This window comes from Mirounga leonina, unplaced genomic scaffold (assembly GCF_011800145.1).
Source record: "Mirounga leonina isolate KUSES-001 unplaced genomic scaffold, KU_Mleo_1.0 Mir_447, whole genome shotgun sequence".
NCBI lineage: Eukaryota > Metazoa > Chordata > Mammalia > Carnivora > Phocidae > Mirounga > Mirounga leonina.
In genome coordinates this window covers 3,199,964-3,221,360 of record NW_023270757.1, presented here as the reverse complement: position 1 = coordinate 3,221,360, position 21,397 = coordinate 3,199,964, and the positions used below count along the sequence as shown (strand labels likewise).

Below are 21,397 nucleotides of genomic sequence, written 5' to 3'. Positions count from 1 at the left end.
CATATGGTAGCTCTATTTTCAACTTTTTGGGGAATCTCCATACTGTTTTCCAGAGTGGCTGCACCAGCTTGCATTCCCACCAACAGTGTAGGAGGGTTACCCTTTCTCCGCATCCCCGCCAACATCTGTCGTTTCCTGACTTGTTAATTTTAGCCATTCTGACTGGTGTGAGGTGATATCTCATTGAGGTTTTGATTTGGATTTCCCTGATGCCGAGCGATTTTGAGCACTCTTTCATGTGTCTGTTGGCCATTTGGATGTCTTCTTTGGAAAAATGTCTGTTCATGTCTTCTGCCCATTTCTTGATTGGATCATTTGTTCTTTGGGTGTTTAAGTTTAAGAAGTTCTTTATAGATTTTGGATACTAGCCCTTTATCTGATATGTCATTTGCAAATATCTTCTCCCATTCTGTTGGTTGTCTTTTGGTTTTGTTGACTGTTTCTTTTGCTCTGCAAAAGCTTTTTATCTTGATGAGGTCCCAATAGTTCATTTTTGCCCTTGCTTCCCTCTGTCCTTTTATTTTTAACTTATTAGTGTCCTTATGTTTAAAGTGTGTTTCTCATAAGCAAATATTGTGCTTTATTCTTTTATGCCATCTGACAATCTCTACCTTTTAATTGGAGGTGCTTAGACCATTTACATTTAATGTGTTTATGATATCTTTAGGTTTAACTATATCATCTTGCTACTTTCTGTTCATTCCATCTGTCCTTTCTTTTCCTCTTTTTTTTTCCTATTTTGGATTATTTTTATGATTTGAATTTATCTCCCTTGTTTTATTGGCCATATGTGTTTGTTTTGTTATTTTAGTGGTTGCTTTAGGTGGTGTACCATATCCATCTTTAATTTGTCATGGTCTACCTTCAAGTGATATTTACTATTTTATGTATAGTATAAGAACCTTACAGCAGTGTGCTTCCTGTCTTCCCATCTTGCACTTTATATTATTATTGTCATATATTTTACTTTTAGTTGTATTATAATCCCCAAGGCACATAGTTATTATTTTTGTTTAAAAAATCATTTATCTTTTAAATACATTTTAATAAGGGCAAAAATCATGTATTTAACTGTGTATCATTTTTTATGCTCTTCATTTTTCATGTAGATTCACATTTCCATCTGGTATCATTTTGTTTTTCCCTGTATCTTCTTTAACATTTCTTCTAGTGTGGCTCTTATGGTAATAAATTATTTCAGTTTTCATATGTCTGAAAATATGTTTTTGCTTTTGAAAGTTGTTTTCACTGGATAAAGAATTTTTGGTTGACAGTTTTTTTCTTTTACTACTTTAAAGATGCTGCTCCACATTCTTTGCTTTCTGTTGTTTATGTTGTCATTCAGAAATTTGGATCTTCTGTATGTCACATGGCTTTTTTCCTCTTTTAAGATTTCTTGATTACTCGTTTTGAGCAATTTGATTATGATTTACTTTGGCCCAGGTTTCTTTATTTTCTTATATTTAGGGTTCACTGAACTTCTTGGATTTATGGGTTTATACTTTTCCTAAAGTTTAGAAAAATTTCAGTCATTCTTCAGATCTTTTCTCTGCCACACCCAAACTCTCCTCTCCTTCATGAACTAAAATCACCTGTGACATTGTGAACTTACACTCACTTGAACTCGTCACACAGCTCATTGATGCTCCTTTCTCTTTGGTTTTTTAGATTCATTTTTTTCTCTGTGTTTCATTTTCAGATACTTTCAATTGCTGTGTTTTCAATTCCACTAATTTTTTCCCCTGCAGTATCTCCTATTGTTAATTTTTCATCTCAGACATTATAGTTTTCGTCAATAGTTGTACCCAGTGATTTGCATATATATGTCTTTATTTAACTTTTGAACATATGGAATATAGTTATAATTGTTTTAATATCTTTGTCAATTTTATCATCTCTGTCAGTTTTGAGTTGGATTTAATTGGTTGGTTTTTCTCATTATGGATTTTTTAAATTTTTGCTTCTTTGCATGGTTGTGTGATATTGTGAATTTTACCGTATTAAGTGCTGAATATTTTTATTCTATAAGAATTCTTCAACTTGGTTCTGGGATGTAGCTTAATTACATAGAAATGGTTTTATCCTTTTGCATATTGCTTTTTAGACTTGCTGGGGAGGAGCAGTGCAATGTTTAGTTTATAACTAAAGCATCTTACTTCCCACTATTGAAATGAATCACTCACCTTTCTGAATACTACACTATGGGTCAGTTATGGTTTTCCAGTATGTCTGGTGAGAATAGGCAGTATTCCTGGCTTTGTGGCTTTGTGTGAATGTTGGGTACTATTCCCTCTGATCTCCTTGGATAGTTCTTTTAGTATTCTTGGTTAGTATCCTCACATGTGTGTGTTGATTAGTTTTCTGCTGACTAGTCAAGAGGACTCTCTGTAGACCTGTGAGGTATTTTCCCTGTGCATCTATGCAGTTCTTGCCACTCTGGTAGTTGGTCTTACAAATTCTAGCCATCTTGGTCTATCCTTAGACACTGCTCTCTGAAGCTTCACCTGTGTGAAGCTCTTTGCATTGTGGTCTAGAAAATCTCTCACGGCAGCAAGTGAGGACAGCTATAGGGCCCTTCTCACTTGTTTCCTACTAGTGAGGGATGAAGGTCTTTCATTTCCTGATGCCCAGTCTTGAAAACTGTTGTTTCTCTCACACATGTGTATGCACACACATACACACACACATATACATACATATTATATGGTTGGTTGGTTTCAGACAGGAGGATAAATCAGCCCTTACTTACTCTATCTTGCTCTGGAATTAGTCTGATTTGAATTGTCAGAACCTATGAGCTAAATGATCTTTAAATGCATCCAATGGAAGTAGTGATAGAAGGCTGAGGGTCTCATTCTCTTTCTATCCATAACCAGCCTGTGTAAGCTGTCCCAAGACAGACGCATGGAGCCTGCTAGTTAGATGGAACTTTATAGGTTTTTGTGGCCAATCGTCTCACTGATGCTTACAACCCTTTTTGTACAGTCTCACCTATACTTTCACATTTTGGGCAACTCTCCTTTTTGAGGACTACATTTTCTATTTTAGATGTTTTTCATGGTGAGAAACTTCTTTTTAATATGAGCTGAAGTCCATCTCCTGCTTTGCTTACCTCCATCTAAATTTGTCTGGTGATGTCATGTGAAATTAGTCTAATCCCTTTCCACACAATAGTCCCACTCATGTTTGAGGACTTCTTGCTTGCTTCCTTCTCCATTCATCTCTCCAGGATAAATATCTCTTGATCTCTGTCAGTCTCAGTTGTCTCATTTCTAGAATGTGGTATTTGCTTAAAAAAAAACAACAAAAAACGGATTCTTGTGTCTATGAGTGCCTTCTTTAACGAGTCAGATACCATGCCAGATGCTAAGGATGCAGAAGCGAATATGCTTTCTCTGCCTTCCAGAAATTCAGTGGGGGAAGGGAATTCAAATGAGGCAGCACAGAGATAAAAGTGCCTATAAATGGAAGTATGAAGGGTATGCTGGGCCTGGCCCAGGATTTTAGGAAAGATCAAGTTAATTAAGATATTCGAAGTATAGTCTATACACTATAAAAGGACTATAAATGTGTTTGGTATTATCATTATTAGCAGTAGGCAAAGATGTATCAACAGCTGATCTGTCCCCATTATTTTTTCCCGAAGTATGTTATGCCTCTGACCTTTTCAATTTTGAAGTTCTGTTTGAAATCCCTGGGTTCCACATACTTAATGAGTTTTGATATGTGATGGTGCCCATAGGAGGTAAACCCTGCCAATAAGTTCACTTCTCCTCCTGCTACTGCAGATTATTTGGGCTCAGCTCTCATAAAAGACAAGTTGTACCCAGTGAATTTTTATGTGAATTCAGATCTTGTAAGCTAGGGGTTCTGTAAATCCCTACTGCTGCTTTATTGTTTCACACTTCAAAACTCTAGATGGCAATGATAATACTTCAGTACTTAACATATGGAGAAACAGAAAACCACTTGCAGAAGAAAGTGTTGGCAAAATTCAGATATCGTGATTCTGTAGCACTAGGTCACTCTTTGCCTCCCTCACAGGGTGTTAGAACTCCTTGTGATTTTTAAAGCATGTTATTACATTGCCAACAATGTAAGAGGAAGAACTATATATTAATGCTGCTGAGGTTGGGGTTTAGGAGGACATACAATGTGGCAGCATTTCTTACACTTGGGGAGAATGTTAAAAATGCAGATTCCTAAGACCCCACCTCCAAATATTCTGATTTAGCCATTTGGTGGGTATTGGGGGTTGGTGAGCTGCAGTTGTCTTGAAGTTAGTTTCTGGAAATTCTAGTACACGTGGGATCTGCTTTGAGAAACATTGGTGGGGGAGTGAGCCTGTGATGTGAGGGAAGTACATCTTCTTGTCTTGCTGCCTTTTTTTTTTTTTTTTTAAGAGATTATTTATTTGAGAGAGAGAGCAAGCATGAGCAGGACGGGGGGCAGAGGGAGAGAGAGAAGCAGGCTTCCCACTAGGCAAGGAGCCTGATGTTATGCCTGGATTGATCCCAGGACCCTGAGATCATGACCTGAGCTGAAGGCAGAGGCTTAACTGACTGAGCCACCCAGGCGCCCCAGTTTTGTCTTGTTTTTGATGCTGTATGTGTTCTTCCATCCTTGCCTCCACCAACTTCGAGGGTCTACTTGTTATCAGGAATTTATATCCTGAGGAGTCAAAAAGATGAGTTACGTAGTTTTTGTTCTCAAAGAATCTTCAGTATAGCCTGAAGATACCTTTGTACCCTGGTTTAGTCAGAGTAGCTATAGGACTTTGAGTAGGTTGCTTTTAAACTTCCTGAGTATAATCTGGGGTGCCTGGGTGGCTCAGATGGTTAAGCGTTTGCCTTCGGCTCAGGTCATGATCCCAGGGTCCTGGGATCGAGTCCCGCGTCGGGCTCTCTGCTCCTTGGGAGCCTGCTTCTCCCTCTGCCTCTCTCTCTCTCTCTGTCTCTCATGAATAAAAAAAAAAAAAAAAAAAAAACTTCCTGAGTATAATCTGAATGATACAATCTACCTATTCTTCAGGGCTGTTGGGAAAACTAATGGGAAATCAAGTACCTTCCCATAGTCATGACAAATGTTACTTCGTCCTGTCCTAGCGTTAAATATGCTGAATGTTACTTACTTTCCAGAGTGGCTAAGCTAAGATTCCAAACTCTACAGCTATAGCACTGTAAATGTGAGTTAACTATTTCTAGACCAAAGGAACTGTTTCCAAGACTATTTCCAATCAATGTTTTCATGATCTGCCAAATTTAGGACAAATTATAAATATGAAGAAAGAACAAGATCTTACCTGAAATATAAAGTTCAGCTTCTGGAATCAGACACATGTCTTCCCCTGTGCATTGGAAAGTTTGAATGCTCTTGTACTTACCAATATTTAAACTATAGTACTATGTGGAGAATCTTTTCTGCACTTCATTTCTTGTTCCACCTGCACTAATAAGCTATAAATTGCATGTCTTTTTGATAAGTAGAATTTCTTTTTTTATTACTTATTTACAGAAACTCCCATATATTTTTGATACGTTGAATATCCTATTTATAAAGTTATAGTTGACCCAAACAAACAAAATCATCATTGACAAGGTAGATTTGAATTTGTAATTTATCAGTATAATGAAAGATGTTTTAATTTATTCTGCTGGTTTTAAAATTATAATTTTAGTATAATCTCATTTCGCAAAAAAAAGAAAATTAACTTGGTACCAAGACATAACACAACAAAGAGATTAACCTGAAGATGAATTAATTGCATGATCTTCTGACTCTTCAGAGTGGAGAAAGGACAATCAAACAAGAAATTTACTTCCTAGCATTTTTTGATGTCTGTAGGTGTTTTTCACCTAAAATATGAGGGAATGTGAGAAATAAAGATAAAGGACTTAATACTCAGTTTTCTACATTTTACTTTTAAAAAAGCCCCATAGCCTGAGGAATTAAAGATGTACAGCAATCCAAACTGGTAGTTCTAAATGTATGAGCCATGACATCCACTTATACCATGACCCCTTCATAGGTAAGCCTCCAAAATGTGTTCAATGTATACAGTTAACGTTTGCTACAGTAGTTTCTACGTTGTCTTCAAGAAGAAACATTTTGATGAGATTGAATGGCAATGTGCTTTTCAGTGAATAACCATGGCAGATCAGAGGTGGGAAGTTTTATTGGAAGATCAGGCTGGTAACCAAATGAGGTCTGTGTGTCAGCTGCAGTGGTCACTTCTTTATGAGGCTTCTCGCACTTCCTTTCTTGCTAATGTGCTTGGGTTCTACATCTCTGTTTAGCCCCTGAGATTGGCGGCTTGGATTGACTGCCTGGATTTTGGCTCCTAAATGCAGACCCACCAGACCACTTATCTGACTTGGGAAATTCGCATTGAAATGGCCACATCCAGTGGCTTCCATGGAACTTGATTATTTCAGGCTTTCTTTTAGGATTATAAAAGTAATATACATTCATTATGAAAAGCATAAACAAATAGAAGGAAAGAAATTAAATTATAATTCTCTCACCAGAGATAGTTTTGATATTTAGAGGACTTAGTCTTCTCATTTAGATTTTCTATATGTGTATTTTTTAACAGGATCATACGTTTCAAGCCTGATATATTTTCACTTTACAACATGTAATGAATATCTTTTCCTTTATTTTAAGTAGCTGTGCGTTCCTTAAATGAAGATACCAAATTTTGCTTAACCAGTCTGTTGTCTGTTTCTTAGTTTCTTGGGAAAGTTTCTCTTAAATTTCCTAGTCCTTTTTTAGCTGATGTAAGGAAAAAAGTGTATTTTCACATGTGCTCACTTATATCCTTGTTCCTCAGTATGCATACTGGTTTTGACTACCAGTAAGAAAATAAAGACCATGATATAGGGCAGTGATGTTAAAAGTAATGCTTAGGCATCTTACCTCTGTGGTCCCAGATGATCTCTTAGCACAGAGATAATGAGGCAGAATTAGAGCCAGACGCTCTCTACCTTACCTGTCTGCATTGACAATAAAATGGTTACAATAATATATAATAATCAAATAAGAATGATTAAAGTCATAACCAACACTTAAAGCACTCACTGAGTATTAGGCACTGTTCAAAATGCCTTCACACATTTAAGCTAATTTAATGTTTATAACCACTCTGGAGGGCATGGACCCTCAAACACAACAATATAAAGGATATTTCATATTACTAAACCATAATTCAGACTTAAGCGGGAAAAAGACAAAGCAAATTTCTACCTATGTTAAAAGTCTACAATAAGAAGATTGAAGGTCTCTTGAATAGGGATGGTGAACAGCAGTCCAAAAGTTAGCAGACCTTTCTGCATTGATATATCTCTGATGCATTAATGATTGTTGCAATGAATGTATCAACAGAGGAAAGCAGTAGAGGCAGCAACCAGAAAAAGTACTGCAAAATATAAATACTTCGTTGGTAGTTATTTTTATTTATTTATATATAAAGGTTTTATTTATTTATTTGACAGTGTGAGCAAGAGAGTACAAGCATGGGGAGCTGCAGAGGGAGAGGGAGAAGCAGGCTCCCCGCTGAGCAGGGAGCTCCGTGTAGGTTTTTTTTTTTTTTTTTTCTAAAGATTTTATTTATTTGACAGAGAGAGCACAAGGAGGCAGAGCGGCAGGCAGAGGGAGAAGCAGACTCCCCGTTGAGCAGGGTGCCCGACGTGGGACTCGATCCCAGGACTCTGAGATCATGACCTGAGCCAAAGGCAGACGCTTAACAGACTGAGCCACCCAGGTGCCCCCATTGGTAGTTTATTTTTGAATGCTCTGCTTAAGATGGGCCAGATTTTCTGACCCTTTTAAGAGGAAAAAGCAGTTCTTTTTTTTTTTTTTTTAAGGTTTTATTTATTTGACAGAGAGAGACACACAGCGAGAGAGGGAACACAAGCGGGGGGAGTGGGAGAGGGAGAAGCAGGCTTCCTGCCGAGCAGGGAGCCCGATGCGGGGCTCAATCCCAGGACCCCGGGATCATGACCTGAGCCAAAGGCAGACAGTTAACAACTGAGCCACCCAGGGCGCTGGAAAAAGCAGTTCTTATGAAGTGATAGTCTGCATAGGGTTTTTAGTGACACTCGTAATCCTAGTCAAATGTAATGTAGCCCAAGATGCACATAGAACACTATAATAATAGCTAAGGATTCACTCCCTCTCTACCCAGTTCCATATCCCCTTGGAAGTACAATCTGTAGACTTTTTTAGATGAGGAATCAGAGGGTATTGACAAAGTGAAACACCTGCCCAAGATGATATAACCAGGAAGTGGGAGGATTAGAACCCAGGAAGTGTGGCTTTTCAGGCTTCCTCTGTTTATCTCAGTTAACCTCAGACCTGATCTGCACCAGTCCTGATCATAGTGATTATGAAAATCTTCTATTTAGTGAGCTTTCTTTGTCTCCACTCTTGAACAACAATTGACAGTTTTTCCTATATGCATTTTCAACTTACAGGTTCTTATAGGTATGTGGCTGTTACCTTCTCCCTGCTGGACAAGATCTTGTTGAATACAGTTAATATCCATTATTCAGGAGAAAACATTTTCTCCATGCCATTAGAACATTCATTTCCTTTTGGAATATTTATTTGGTTTTCTATTTGTAATTGTAATTTTGAATGTGCAGTAAAATGCTGGTTTACAAAAATTCCTTCTGTTATCAGATGGCTCATCAGGATTTAGACACCTACAGGTCACCTCCCTTCCCTGTCCGATGGGACTGCTACTATCACCTCTTATTGTCCTTGTAAATTGGCCATTTTCTTTTGTGTAATTTATGTCTGTATCTGATTATAACAACTAGGCTTCCAGGAGGAACTAGTAGATGTAGCTGAGAGATGCATACCCAGGGCACACTAAACACAATTAGCAGGTTCTTCAAGTTAGCTCATTATCTCAGCTTGACTAATGCCCATGCTCTCTTTCTCTCACAGATGTCTTTTACCTAAATCACCAGTGCCTGATTGGTAAATTTGCCTTTATTATAAAAGATAAATAGCATTCAACAGTAAAAGCTCATTTAGAACACTCAGAAGACAATAAAAAAATATACTGTTTACTGAGAGCCAAAGCAAGCTTATTGCAGTGGTATAAATAAATGGTCTTTGTGGATTTCATTTGTGTTATTTCTGTACCAAGGTTTTTATAATGTATCCTAAAATTCTCACCTTATATATTCTTTTGTAGCACCAATAATCAGTGTTTAGGGAGCCTTATAGCATTTCTTCTTACTGTACCCACTATTTTTACAAGCCTTGAAATCTTACATTTCCAATAAAAAATATGAGTGGGGCACCTGGCTGGCTCAGTCAGTTAAGCATCCAACTCTTGGTTTCAGCTCAGGTCGTGACCTCAGGGTCCTGGGATTGAGCCCTGTGTCAGACTCCATGTGCTGGGGATGGAGCCTGCTTGAGATTCTCTCTCCCTTTCTCTCTGCCTCTCTCCCCGCTCATGCACACACATGCACACTGTCTCTTTTTCTAAATAAATAAATAAAATCTTTATTTAAAATATGAATGAATAAATTTTTTGTTGTCTTATATAATTGGTCTCACATTACTTTTACCTTCAGTATCACCCACATGGCTCACGTTTATAAGCTGTTAATAATAATTCCGTGAATCCTTTCTGAAAACTAACAAATGATTCTATATATCTTTCATACCTCAACTTAAATACAGATGGCTCACTGACAGATTTAGTTGAGAAATGTATCTCAACAGTCTGTTGAAGATGAAAGAGCTGTTGACTTCTCATAAACATTCAAACCATGTATATGGGAGATTTTCTCTAACTTCAATAAAAAGGCAGCTTTCAGATAGAATCATTCAACAACTGAAATCTGTATTTTCCTTCATATTTTCTCAGCATGACTTTGCTGTGGTAATTCTTCCACATTCTTCCTCAATTTGCCTGAGAATTCCTATTACCGATGAAGACCATTTTCAAGTATGTTTTTGGGGGGTGTTTCTCTTCACAATCAAAATGTCCATATCTGGGCACCTGGGTGGCTCAGTTGGTTGGGCGACTGCCTTCGGCTCAGGTCATGATCCTGGAGTCCTGGATCGAGCCCCGCATCGGGCTCCCTGCTCGGCGGGGAGTCTGCTTCTCCCTCTGACCCTCTCCCCTCTCATGTGCTCTCTCTCATTCTCTCTCAAATAAATAAATAAAAATCTTTAAAAAAAAAAAAAAGTCCATATCTTTTCCTGATTTTTCTTTCAGCACTCTGGCTCCCATTGTTTTTGATGAGAAGTAAACTGTTTATTTTACTGTGGTTCCATTGAACAAGTTGTTTTTCTCTTATTTATTTGGGCAATTTACCTTTGGCTTTCAACTTTTTTTTCTTTTTTTAAAGATTTCATTTATTTATTACAGGGAGAAAGAGCATGAGGAGGGGAGGGACAGAGGGAGAAGCAGACTCCTTGCTGAGCAGGGAGCTCGATGCGGAACTCGATTCCAGGACCCCGGGACCATGACCCAGGCCGAAGGCAGACACTTAGCTGACTGAGCCACACAGGCGCCCAGCTTTCAACATTTTGATGAGACTGAAAATGGTTCTCTTTGCATTTACTCTACTTGCAGTTCATTGAGCTTTGTAGAAGGGTAGATTAATGTTTTTCATCAGACTCGGGAAGTTTCTGTTCCTGTCTCTCTCTCTTCTGGTATTTTCATTATGATTATGTTGTACACTTAATAGTGTTCCACCTTTCTGAGACTGTGTTTATTTATTTTTGTTCATTCTTTTTCTCCTTCTGTCCTTTGGATTGCTTAGCCATTCTATTCATGTTATCATGTTTGCGGATTGCTCCTTCTGCCAGTTCAAATCTGCTACTTAGTTACTCTTGTGAATTCTTCATTTCAATTACTGTGTTTTTTTTTTTTTTTTTTTGACTCCAGAATGTCCATTTGGTTCTTTTTCATAATTTCTTTTTATTGATACTCTCTATTTGATGAGACATTGCCATCGTGGCTTCCTTCACTTCTGTAAGTATGGTTTCCTTTAATTCTCTGAATAGATTTATAAAGGCTGCTTTCAGGTCTCTGTTAATTCAACTTCTGGGCCCCTCTAAGTTTCTGTTGCCTGTCTTTTTCCTTTATTTCCCTATTTATTTATTTAGTTAGTTAGTTATTTTAAGTAGGGTTCATGCACAGTGTGGGGCTTGAACTCATGACCCTGAGATCAAGAGTCGCATGCTGAGCCAACCAGCCGCCCCTACATACATCATTTATTGATCGTTTGTGTTTAAGCTGTCTTTGCCATTTGAGTTTGTGTTTGGCTTATACACTGCTCTCACAGTTCAGGGAATTCACAGTTTCCTCCCGCTTTAAGTCTGGTAGTTCAGAGGTCTTTCCTCTAGTCTCTCCTGAATGGGTGCAGCTCTGGAAAAGGCCATGAGGGATGAATGTATTTTTATTACATCTGACTTCCTGACTTACTCCGAGGTTAGAGTGGCTTGTTGCTCAGCCAGTGCTGGCAAAAGGTTGTGCTTTAGCCCCTTTTAGTCAGTAAGGCTTCCACATTTTGCTGATGGACCTGTGGTATAACTTGGGGAATTTTTTTATGTCTATTCTATATACCACTATGGTTACTCCTGAGGGGGTTCAGCCTAGGATGTGTTCTTGACCTTCTGGCCCCTCAGGGATATGTGTGATCTCAGGAGGACTCTTCTTGGATGTCTCTCAGGCGCTCTCTATTGAACTTATGGCTGGTTCACTTTGTTCTACTGATACTGTGAAGCTGCTAGCTCCCATGTAATTAATTGTTTGCCATCAGAATCTCCATTGTTTTTGACAGAGTCCTTAGGCATGGATGAAGTCAGAGTCTTCAGACAGTCTGGTGGAGCTCTCTGTAGTTAGGGCCTGCCTCTCCTCCTGAGCAGAACATCCGTGCCCCTGCGGTAGAGCTTTGGGCAGAGGCAGCAGCCTGCTTCTCCCAGAGGGTCAGTCCTTCTCTACAAGCAGGCACTGGGTGGCCCCTGGTCTTCTAGCTTGCTTCTCTCAGTGTACAATCTCTATATTCTAGGAGTGAGCTAGAATTGGGGCAGTTGGGGCCCCATTATTCTCAACTTGTTGCTCTTGAGGCAGAGCCCTGCCCTACAAATGGGAACTGAGTGGGGGAGGGGAGATGTAATGGTCTTAGCAGCCCCCGCCCAGCTCTGTGTTTCGGCAGTGGGGGGGCTGGGGGTGGAGGAATGAGAGGCACAGGCAGCTGGTCCCTGTCACGTGAAGCCATATCCCTAGATTAGCTGCTGGGAAGAGAGGGAACCCTCATGTTCTTGGCCATATCCACCCAGAGTAGAACTCTCATCACATGCTCTTTTTTTTTTTTTTTCAAGGCTGTGTTCCAAGTTAAATGACATTTAGCTCATCTGATGACTAATCCTTCACTGTAGTTGTTTATGCTCATTAGTTTAAGCTTTCTTTTGTCTTTATGTTCCCTGTTGTTAGAACTGTGAATGCCACTTCATAACAAATAATAAATGTCTGAAAATGAGTGAATGGATGAATGAATGGATGAATACCATACTTTTCAAGCGATATGTTTATATTTACCCAAAGGGAGTGATACATGTAATGGGGATTTCAGTACTTTGGGACCTGCTGGGTGTGGAAATAGGTCTAGGCTCTCCTGACTCAGCCCAGTAACAGCCAGCCAGAACTTTTAAAAATAAAAGGGGTATGAAAAACCACTACATAACATAAGAAAAGAGAACCCCATAATAGAGCCAACCTCACTAGCAAAAAAAAAAAAATAATAATAATAATAGGGGCATGATGTACATTTTATAGAATAAGAATCACAGAAGATCAGTTAGTGTGAAAGGATATGCAGCTTCTCTGGTAATCAGGAATATGGAAATTAAAACAGTGATGTGGTATAAATTAATAACCATCAGATTTGCAAAAATTAAGAAACCTGTGAAACAATATTGAGGAAGATGTGGAGAAATAGGAATTTTGCTACACTGCAGGTGGGGCTGTAAATTGATGTAACTACTTTGGAGAGTAACCAAGTTGAAGATTCATGTACTCACATACTTTATGACACAGTAATTTCACTTCGAGGCATTTATCTTAAAACTCTTCCTGATGTAGCAGGAGGCACTCACAAAAAGATGCTTATTGCTGGATTGTTTGTAATAGTGAAAAACATAAAACAACCTAAATATATATCACTAAGGAAATGTATAAACACATTTTTTAAGATTATTTATTTATTTATTTGACAGAAAGCAGAGAGAGACACAGCGAGAGTGGGAACACAAGCAGGGGGAGTGGGAGAGGGAGAAGCAGGCTTCCTGTGGAGCAGGGAGCCCGATGCGGGGCTCGATCCCAGAACCCTGGGATCATGATCTGAGCCGAAGGCAGACGCTTAACGACTGAGCCACCCAGGTACCCCTGTATAAACAAATTTTGATATATTCTTACAGTAGAACATAATATCCAGTTAAAGCGAATGGTTTACCTACAGCATATTGTATAAATTTCATGTGTAAGAAATTATAGAGGGATAATGTACAGTGAGATACCATATATATGTCAAAAAAAGAAAATAGGTCTTTATATTGTTAATGGATACTATGCTATAGGTGTCAGCAAACTGTGTCTTGTGGGCGAAATCTGACCCATGGCCTGTGTTTGAACAATTTACAAGCTGAGAATGATTTTTATATTTTCAGAATGTTGTAAATACAAAAAAGGGAGGGAGGGGAAACTGATTATGACTTTTCTCCATAGCAGGTCAAACCTCCAAGGGAAGCTTTGAATTTTGAAAGAAAATTTGCTATATAAAAGAAGAATGATTTAATTAAAAAAAAAGTGTGTCATAGAATATATCTGATTTCCTTAGCCCATTGGGCTGCTATAACAAAATGCCATAGACTGGGTGGCTTATACATGGCAAAAATTTATTTCTCATAGTTCTGGAGGCTGGAAGCCTAAGATTTGGTGTCTGATGAGTTTCTTTCTAGTTTATAGAACTCATATTCTTACTGTGTCCCTGGATGGTAGAAGGGGCAAAGGAACTCTCGGGTGTTTCTTTTATAAGAGCACCAATCGGTTTCATGAGGGCTCTGTCCTCATGATCTAATCACCTCCCCTAGGCCCCACCTTCTTTTTTTTTTTTTTTAAAGATTTTTATTTATTTATTTGACAGAGAGAGAGATAGTGAGAGCAGGAACACAAGCAGGGGGAGTGGGAGAGGGAGAAGCAGGCCTCCTGCTGAGCAGGGAGCCCGATGTGGGACTCAATCCCAGGACCCCGGGATCATGACCTGAGCCGAAGGCAGATGCTTAACGACTGAGCCACCCAGGCGCCCTAGGCTCCACCTTCTAATACTGACCACATAGGGGGGCTAGGATTTCAACATGAATTTGGGGGGGGGACACAGATATTCAGCCTGTAACACTGACTTTCAAGTGCTAACTATTTCTGTTTTCCACTTTCCTAAAAATGTTACTGGCTCCTATACATATGTTCTGTATGCCGAGATTCACATCCCCTCAGCCTAGCCTGGGTGGACAGGTCCAGCATCCCACCTCCAACCTTTGTGCCCTAGCACTTTCTTCTCAGTCTTGGAATTTTTGGCTTTTCCTGTGTGTTGCGTGACATATCAGTTAAAGCACCTGTAGGCAGCCTTTGACCAAGGGGAACATGAGTCACATGACTGCCTGAGCTTCCTTACGGTTCTTCCAGGGAGCAATACTGCATGGCTTCTCACAGGGATCCTTCAGGATCAAGCCACATTGCCAAGCTCCAGCTCAGAACACACCTTTGGCCTTGGCTTTCTCTGCCCCTGCCCACTCCCCCCCTCTGCTTGCTGGGACCATTGCTCCTTTATCCGGGTCCCAGCAGCTGCTTTGGGGATCTCCAAACAAAGAGACACATGGGCTGTAGAAGAACAAAACTGTCATTTGGGAAGGACAGTAATATCTCGGGGGGCACAGAGCATAAAAGGAGCTTAGATTATATTTGTGACGTTTTATTTATTTAAAAGTATCCATAACAAATAGGGCAAAAAAATGCTAGCTTTTAAAAGGCCAAGTGGCTTTTATATGGGTGTTTACATTTTGGAGTTTGAAATAATGTGCTGGCTTTCTCTGTGAAACTAGTCTTCCTCTTTGACTTTCAATTTTTCTTTGGGATCCTGTTTCTTGCAGTGCTTAAAACCCAATTTCTATCTAGGCATGTTCATCATATCTATTTGAGTGGAATTAATTCGTTATGAGAATAAAAGAGAGGTGCCTGGATTTAACTAGTAGAGAAGATGCACCATAGTAATTAAATAGCAGGATACTTTCTCTCCATTTCTTTCTTTCTTTCTTTCTTTCTTTCTTTCTTTTTTTTTTTTTTGTACTTCACAATATAACTTTCTCTTCCAGCAGTCGTGTGGTATCTAAGACCTTCTGCTTTGCTAAAGATAATCTCCTAAGCTTTAAATGACAGGCTGATACATACTCTAAGTTAGGAAATATTATGTAAGAGTAGGTGGTAATTCACTCAAGAGAAATACAGTTTGTAGGAAACTATAAAATAATTCATTGGAAAATTTCTTTTAGGTTTCAGAAAATTAAGTCCTACTGTGGGGTTTCATGTGCTGTGTAGGGAGGGGAACCAAAACCCAAACAAAAGAACAACAACTATATATATACATAATATGTTTTATTTTCTAAGCCTACTTAGAGAACAGGATGTTTTCATTAGCAAATTTGGGACTTGATGCATGCAGGACTTCTTCCAGAGAGAAGCCATATGTTCTCTTGTGCACGCCAGACTTGTGACAGTCACGATTCTGTGGTCCTGCAGATGAAAGCAAAATGTTGTAGAGCCCTTACACCAGGAATCAGACCTCTTCCTAAAGCAGCATCCTTTGTGATGCCAAGCGTTCATGTGACTGAGTGACTTTGTGTGAAGTATATCTAGCATGATGTTATAAAATCATAAATCCTCTCACGTTTTGCCCTCATTGCTCCAAGGAAGAAAGTCTTCATTTAGTCCAAGAGGGTCTGCAGGGTGTGGGTCCGGCCGGCATCTCTAGCTTCCTCATGGATGCTTCCTCCTTCCCTCTCTAACCTTTATTCTTGCCGGCCTCTTGGAAGAGCCAGGCTTACCCCCCTATTCCTCGGGGCCTTTACATATCCCCCTCACTGCATCTTCAGTGCCTGACACCTAAAAGACATCCAGCAAGTATTTTTCAAATGAATTAATGACAGATATTAGAAAGTAGCCAAATTCTCTCATGGCGTCCATGGTGGAAAGCAAGCCCATAAAAGGCTGCCTTTGTCTGATTCCTTCTGTTTTGTGTATTTTTTTGCCTTTATCGTTTATCTTTTTTATTATTATTATGTTCAGTTAGCCGCTGTATAATACGTCATTAGTTTTTGATGTTGTGTTCAATGATTCAGTAGTTGTGTATACCACCCAGCGCCCATCACAACACGTGCCCTCCTTAATACCCATCACCCTGTTTTTAGTGGGTGTTGAGTAGGTCAACTCTTGCTCTCACTCTACTTTCTCTAGCTGCTTTTCATTAGATATTTGTCAACAGTCATGCCACCGTAAAAACAAAACAAAAACCCCCGTTTAAGATAGTACTGTTAGAGAATGTGTCCAGAGATACCGCTAATTACCCTGTTTTCTGTATCTACCTTTGCCTTCAAGCTTTGTCGCCGGCAGAGGGGAAAGAAGACAAGGCAACTACAGTGATTGTTTAGGGGAATATCAGCAAATAGAATTGAATATAAAAAGGAGGTTAAAGGAAAAAAAAAGCAGACCAGATTAGTGTAGAGGTTGGTGTGCTTTTCCCCTGCCTTCTCTGCTCCTACGTTGCCGACCAGCTGTGTACCAGGGCCGCGTTAGGCACCGCGAAACAGAGATGAGCAAGACTGAAATCGCACTGCCTTCCCAGAACTCTGAACGGTTGGAGAGGCATTCAACTCGATGACAGTGATACGAAATGCAGTCTAGCAAGTGCTGGGTAGAGTGAGGCCCAGGGGCTGTGGGAGCCCCAAGGGGTTTGGACTTCTTCCCATGGGAGAGAACAGTTGACCCAGTGGTGGTGATTCAGGAGGCATATAGGCGAAGGAAGGAAGTTACGGACTTATTACTGAAGGGCAGTAAAACCGAATTGATTTTTAAAAAGTCTTGTGACCAAGAAAATTTTAGTAAGAATTTTTAGCCACATGAAGTTATTGAAAACAAGTTCGATGTTTTAAAGTATTTTTGCCCATTAAAGTGTCCTCTGATGCTGCTGCCATCTATTGATTACAGCCAACCCAAGCGGACCCTTTCCTGGGAAACAGGTTCTACTGGGTCTGGGAATCAGGACCTGGGGTTCAGTCCTGTCTGTGGTCCTGCCTGGCTGTCTGAACCTAACACGTCTGTTCCTCTTGCCCCCACTTACTCAGGGTTCCCATCCCTGCCCTTCTCCCTACTCTCTAGCACACATAAGTACCCGTGAGATAGTGTGTTCCCTTCAACACTCCCGGTTTACTCCTGCAGTGATTCTCCTCTGATGGGTGACCAGACCTCCCCTTTCCTCCAGCCTTCACCCAAAATCATAATTGGAATTCCTCATTTTGCCATAAAAAGCAGGCTATACTGTATAGACTTCTGAATGTGTTCCTTTTCCTTTCTTTTTCTCCTACTTACACTCTTGCTAACTCCATGAACCAATAAACCACAGAACTTTAGTAAAATGAGTTGATTTGACAAGAAGAGGTCACTTCTGAAAAATGCATTCTCAGTATAGCATTACATTCTGAAATGTAAATTATAAATTCAACTCTAGTAACGAGCATCCACAGCTATACCATTTTGCTCTTAAAGATCCTCCTCTGGAATAATGCTGTATATGGTAATGGCCCTCAAACCTTTAACTGGGCTGTATTTTGGAATGTGTTTGTGTTTCTTCTTTCCACCACAAGTTCGTCCTAGGTAAAAGCCTTCTGGAAACCTCTGCCTTGCTGTCACCGTGTCCATGAAATTCCATGTGATGTCACCTTGTGACTCTTAAGGAAGTACTCTAAGTGGTGCTTGTAGGTTAATGACACAGATCCTTTGCATTGGTGAGGTACTTTACAGTGGACAGAGCCCTTAGTTACCTTCTGTGATCTTCATGACTGCCCTGTGAGGTAGCTTTACACCTCCATACAGTGGAATGTTAATCAGCTGTAAAAAGGAATGGACTAACGACACATGCTGCAACATGGAAGAACCTTGCAAACATTGTGCTAAGTGAAAGAAGCCAGACACAAAAGACTACATAACTAGATGATTTAATTTTGGTAAAATGTCCAAAATAGATAAATCTGCAGAGACAGAAATTTGAGTAATGCTTGTCAAGAGGTGGGGTATCGAATGAAATTGGGGGAGGAGCCCAGGGAGTGATGCTAATGGGTACAAGGTTTCTTTTTGGAACAATGAAACTGTTAAAAAAAATTAGATTATGGTGATCATACAACTCTATAAATACATTAAAAATCACTGAATTGTATACTGTAAATGAGTAAACATTGTAGCATATAAATGACATCTCAATAAAGCTGTTAAAATTTTTATTTTAATTCATTCTTTTTTTTCCTACCTCCCAGACCTGAAGGACAAGAGACTTCAAAACAGCAGACACTGGGCCCCCTTCTTAGTATCCATTTGGCTTCACCTTTCCCCCCGGGTACCCAGCCTCTTGAAAGTCTGTCCCTTCTAAATATCCCTCTGTCCTTTCCTCTCATGTCCAACTTGAACAAATGAGAGAACAGCTTCTAAGAGTCCCTGAACTCACCACCTACTACTGACCAGGAGGTGCTGACATTAGCACATTAGTAAGCTTGTGCAGAGTTAAAAAGAGAATATTGCAGCCTGTGGCCTTTCCATTTTACTTTTTGGCATATTTTTATTAGTGCTCTGCAAGCAGTCATCTCATTTAAGAGCAAGTCTCCCACATGATTGGAAAGCACTGGGCTGAAACTTGAAAGAAAAGGAAGCCATTAGTGTTTGGAATGCTTGAATAGTGTTTAGAGCCTGTCCCCAATTTAATGCACAACTTTGAGCCCCTGTAAACCTGTAGAAAAGCCAAGTATTTTCCTGTTGCTTATCAAGTGCTCTCTCTCTCTCTCTCTTCATATATATATATATAGAGAGAGAGAGAGCACTATTTAAGCACATATATATGTATGTATATACATATATACATGTATTTATAAAAGAGTATGAAATACAACTATTGGTACATAGTGGATTGAGGCAGTCGGAAATGGGACAATCAAGTCAGTAGCTTCTTTTCACACCTGGAAAGCATATTGGGAAAGAGGAATCAAGTTAGCTCTTAGATGGTGGGGGATGCAGTGACATTACTCTGAAGAGATGCTCCAGCTATTGTAGCTGCCTTTTCTGTTACATGTACCCTGGAGGAGCAGAGGACACAGGAAGTTATAATACTAGAGATTGTGGGTAAAATGGCAGACCAAGAATGTGTGTGATGCGGGAACCTCTGCCACTTCTCTTCTGACTTCAGCATGAGCCTGCGCGGTGTGAATCTCCAGAGAGTTGGCTGCAGTGCAGGCAGCAGACCTTGAAGTCAGGGGTAGAAGCCTATTGGTGCATCTGTCAGTGCATAGCCTTCCTAGATGGTGATGGGCTGATTAGCATTTAGGAAGTTCTGCCGGGGATCATAAATGAAATCTATATCTATCTGTCCTGTCACTAAGGTGCTTTTTAAGGTTTTTGGTTTGGATGATGGAATTTCTGCATATGTGAATTATCAAACTTGATATCTCGGATAGGGATCCATCTTTCTGTCTTATGTGGTTATTCTTTGTTCCCAGTTTAATTCCTTTGTCAGCAGGTCAGTGATTTTCCGTAGAAGATCATGAGTCTGGTATCTCTTCGTTGAATCACTTCCATGACCATCTCTGAAGTCTCTTCATAACTTTTCCTTATTGTTATTTAAGGTTAAGCTTATGATTTGTTATTGCTGTTATGAGCATGGTGCTAACTTCCTTTGGCTTAGAAAGGGAAGAGCATTTACCTCAGAATAGAGCTTGGCTGCCACATTTGGTGACATAAAATGCTATATGGAGAGCTGATTATATTGATGTGTGAAATACTTGTAGGAAATCTCTCCCAGGTTTTCAGATCCCCCTTGGCTTGCAGCTTGTCCCTGATGATTTCTTTCTTCAAAGCTGAAGTACCTACCTGTGGCGTGTGGAGGATGTGAAGTACCTACTTGGGATGTGTCCAAGCATAGTGATGAAAATGGAGCACGTTCGGAGCTGCTTGCTCTGAAGCACAGCTGGGACTCAACAACTGTCAGGCACTCTACTTTGCATGGGCATTTCCCCTGCTTCCAAATGGTAATTTTATAGGCATCAAGTGAGATGGAAGAAATTAGGAGGATGTGTTCCTGTTGTCTGATTCCTCGTATCCTCTCGATCACATGTATTTTGCCTTTGAGCCCATCGTGCTAACCTATATCACATAAATAGCAGTTTGCATGGTCATAGAGCTATCAGACTCTTGAATTCCAGTGGCTCTTGGCATGATTGTTCTAACCACCACCCCACTGTCCTCTGCTTCCATCCTCCGGGGTTGCTTATACTCATTTGAGAAACTAATTCCTTAGTTTCTTTGATCCTTCTCTTTCCAGATTCTCCCTTTAGTTTCTGACTTCTTTTTTTTTTTTCATGGTCTTTTTTGTTGGTTTCTCCCCCTGCTAGCCCTTAATTATTGGTGATGCTCAGGGTTCCCTTCTTGACCTATAACTGCTTGCTGGTGCATGTTCTACCTGAGCAATCTCATCTGCTCATCTCCTACTTTTACAAATCAAATATAAAATGCTGACTCCACATATCTCTCTCTTGTCCTGACCTCTCCCTACAGATTCAGACTCATATATCGAATTGCCTGCTGGACATATTTTATTTGGTTCAAACCCAGTGAATCTATACCTGAGTTCTCTTCATTTGTGTTGATCCATCCATTTGCCAAAGTCTGAGACCTAAGAGTCATCCTAGAGTTCTCTGCTTCTCTCTTATATCAAATTAGTCACAAAGTCTTGATTACTTTATGCCGTAAATATTTACTGAGTCCATCCTTACTCCCAGAGTTCTTGGTTCAAGCCATCATCTTCCACCTGGAAGATTGTAGGATTGTAGTAGAATTCTGACTGGTGTCTTTGTCTCCAATCTCCTTTTTTTCCCAAGTCAGTCTTCACTTTGTAATCTAATGATTTAAAAATTAATTTAGCTATGTCATTGCTCAGCTTAAAAGCTGCTAATGGCTTTCCATCATCGGTGAGCTAAGGTCTTATAGTAAGTCACTTTGGAATATGTATTGGCTGTTTATTAAAAAGTTAAATGTACGTTTACCACTAGACCCAGTGGT

General features: G+C 39.7%; 1 protein-coding gene across 4 annotated transcripts in view; it reads left to right on the top strand.

Moving 5' to 3' along the window:
* The window catches only part of SH3GL2 (SH3 domain containing GRB2 like 2, endophilin A1), a 217,486-nt gene that overhangs the window by 139,925 nt on the left and 56,164 nt on the right, over positions 1-21,397 (top strand). Inside the window, exon 2 of one of the 4 annotated variants that reach the window (XM_034987937.1) lies at positions 20,197-20,367. The exons of 2 other annotated variants lie outside the window; for them this stretch is intronic. In XM_034987937.1, the coding sequence (XP_034843828.1) occupies positions 20,197-20,367 (171 nt within the window). Of the gene's footprint in view, positions 1-19,263; positions 20,368-21,397 lie in introns of those variants that run through there. One more of the 4 variants, XM_034987940.1, reaches the window with a different exon arrangement.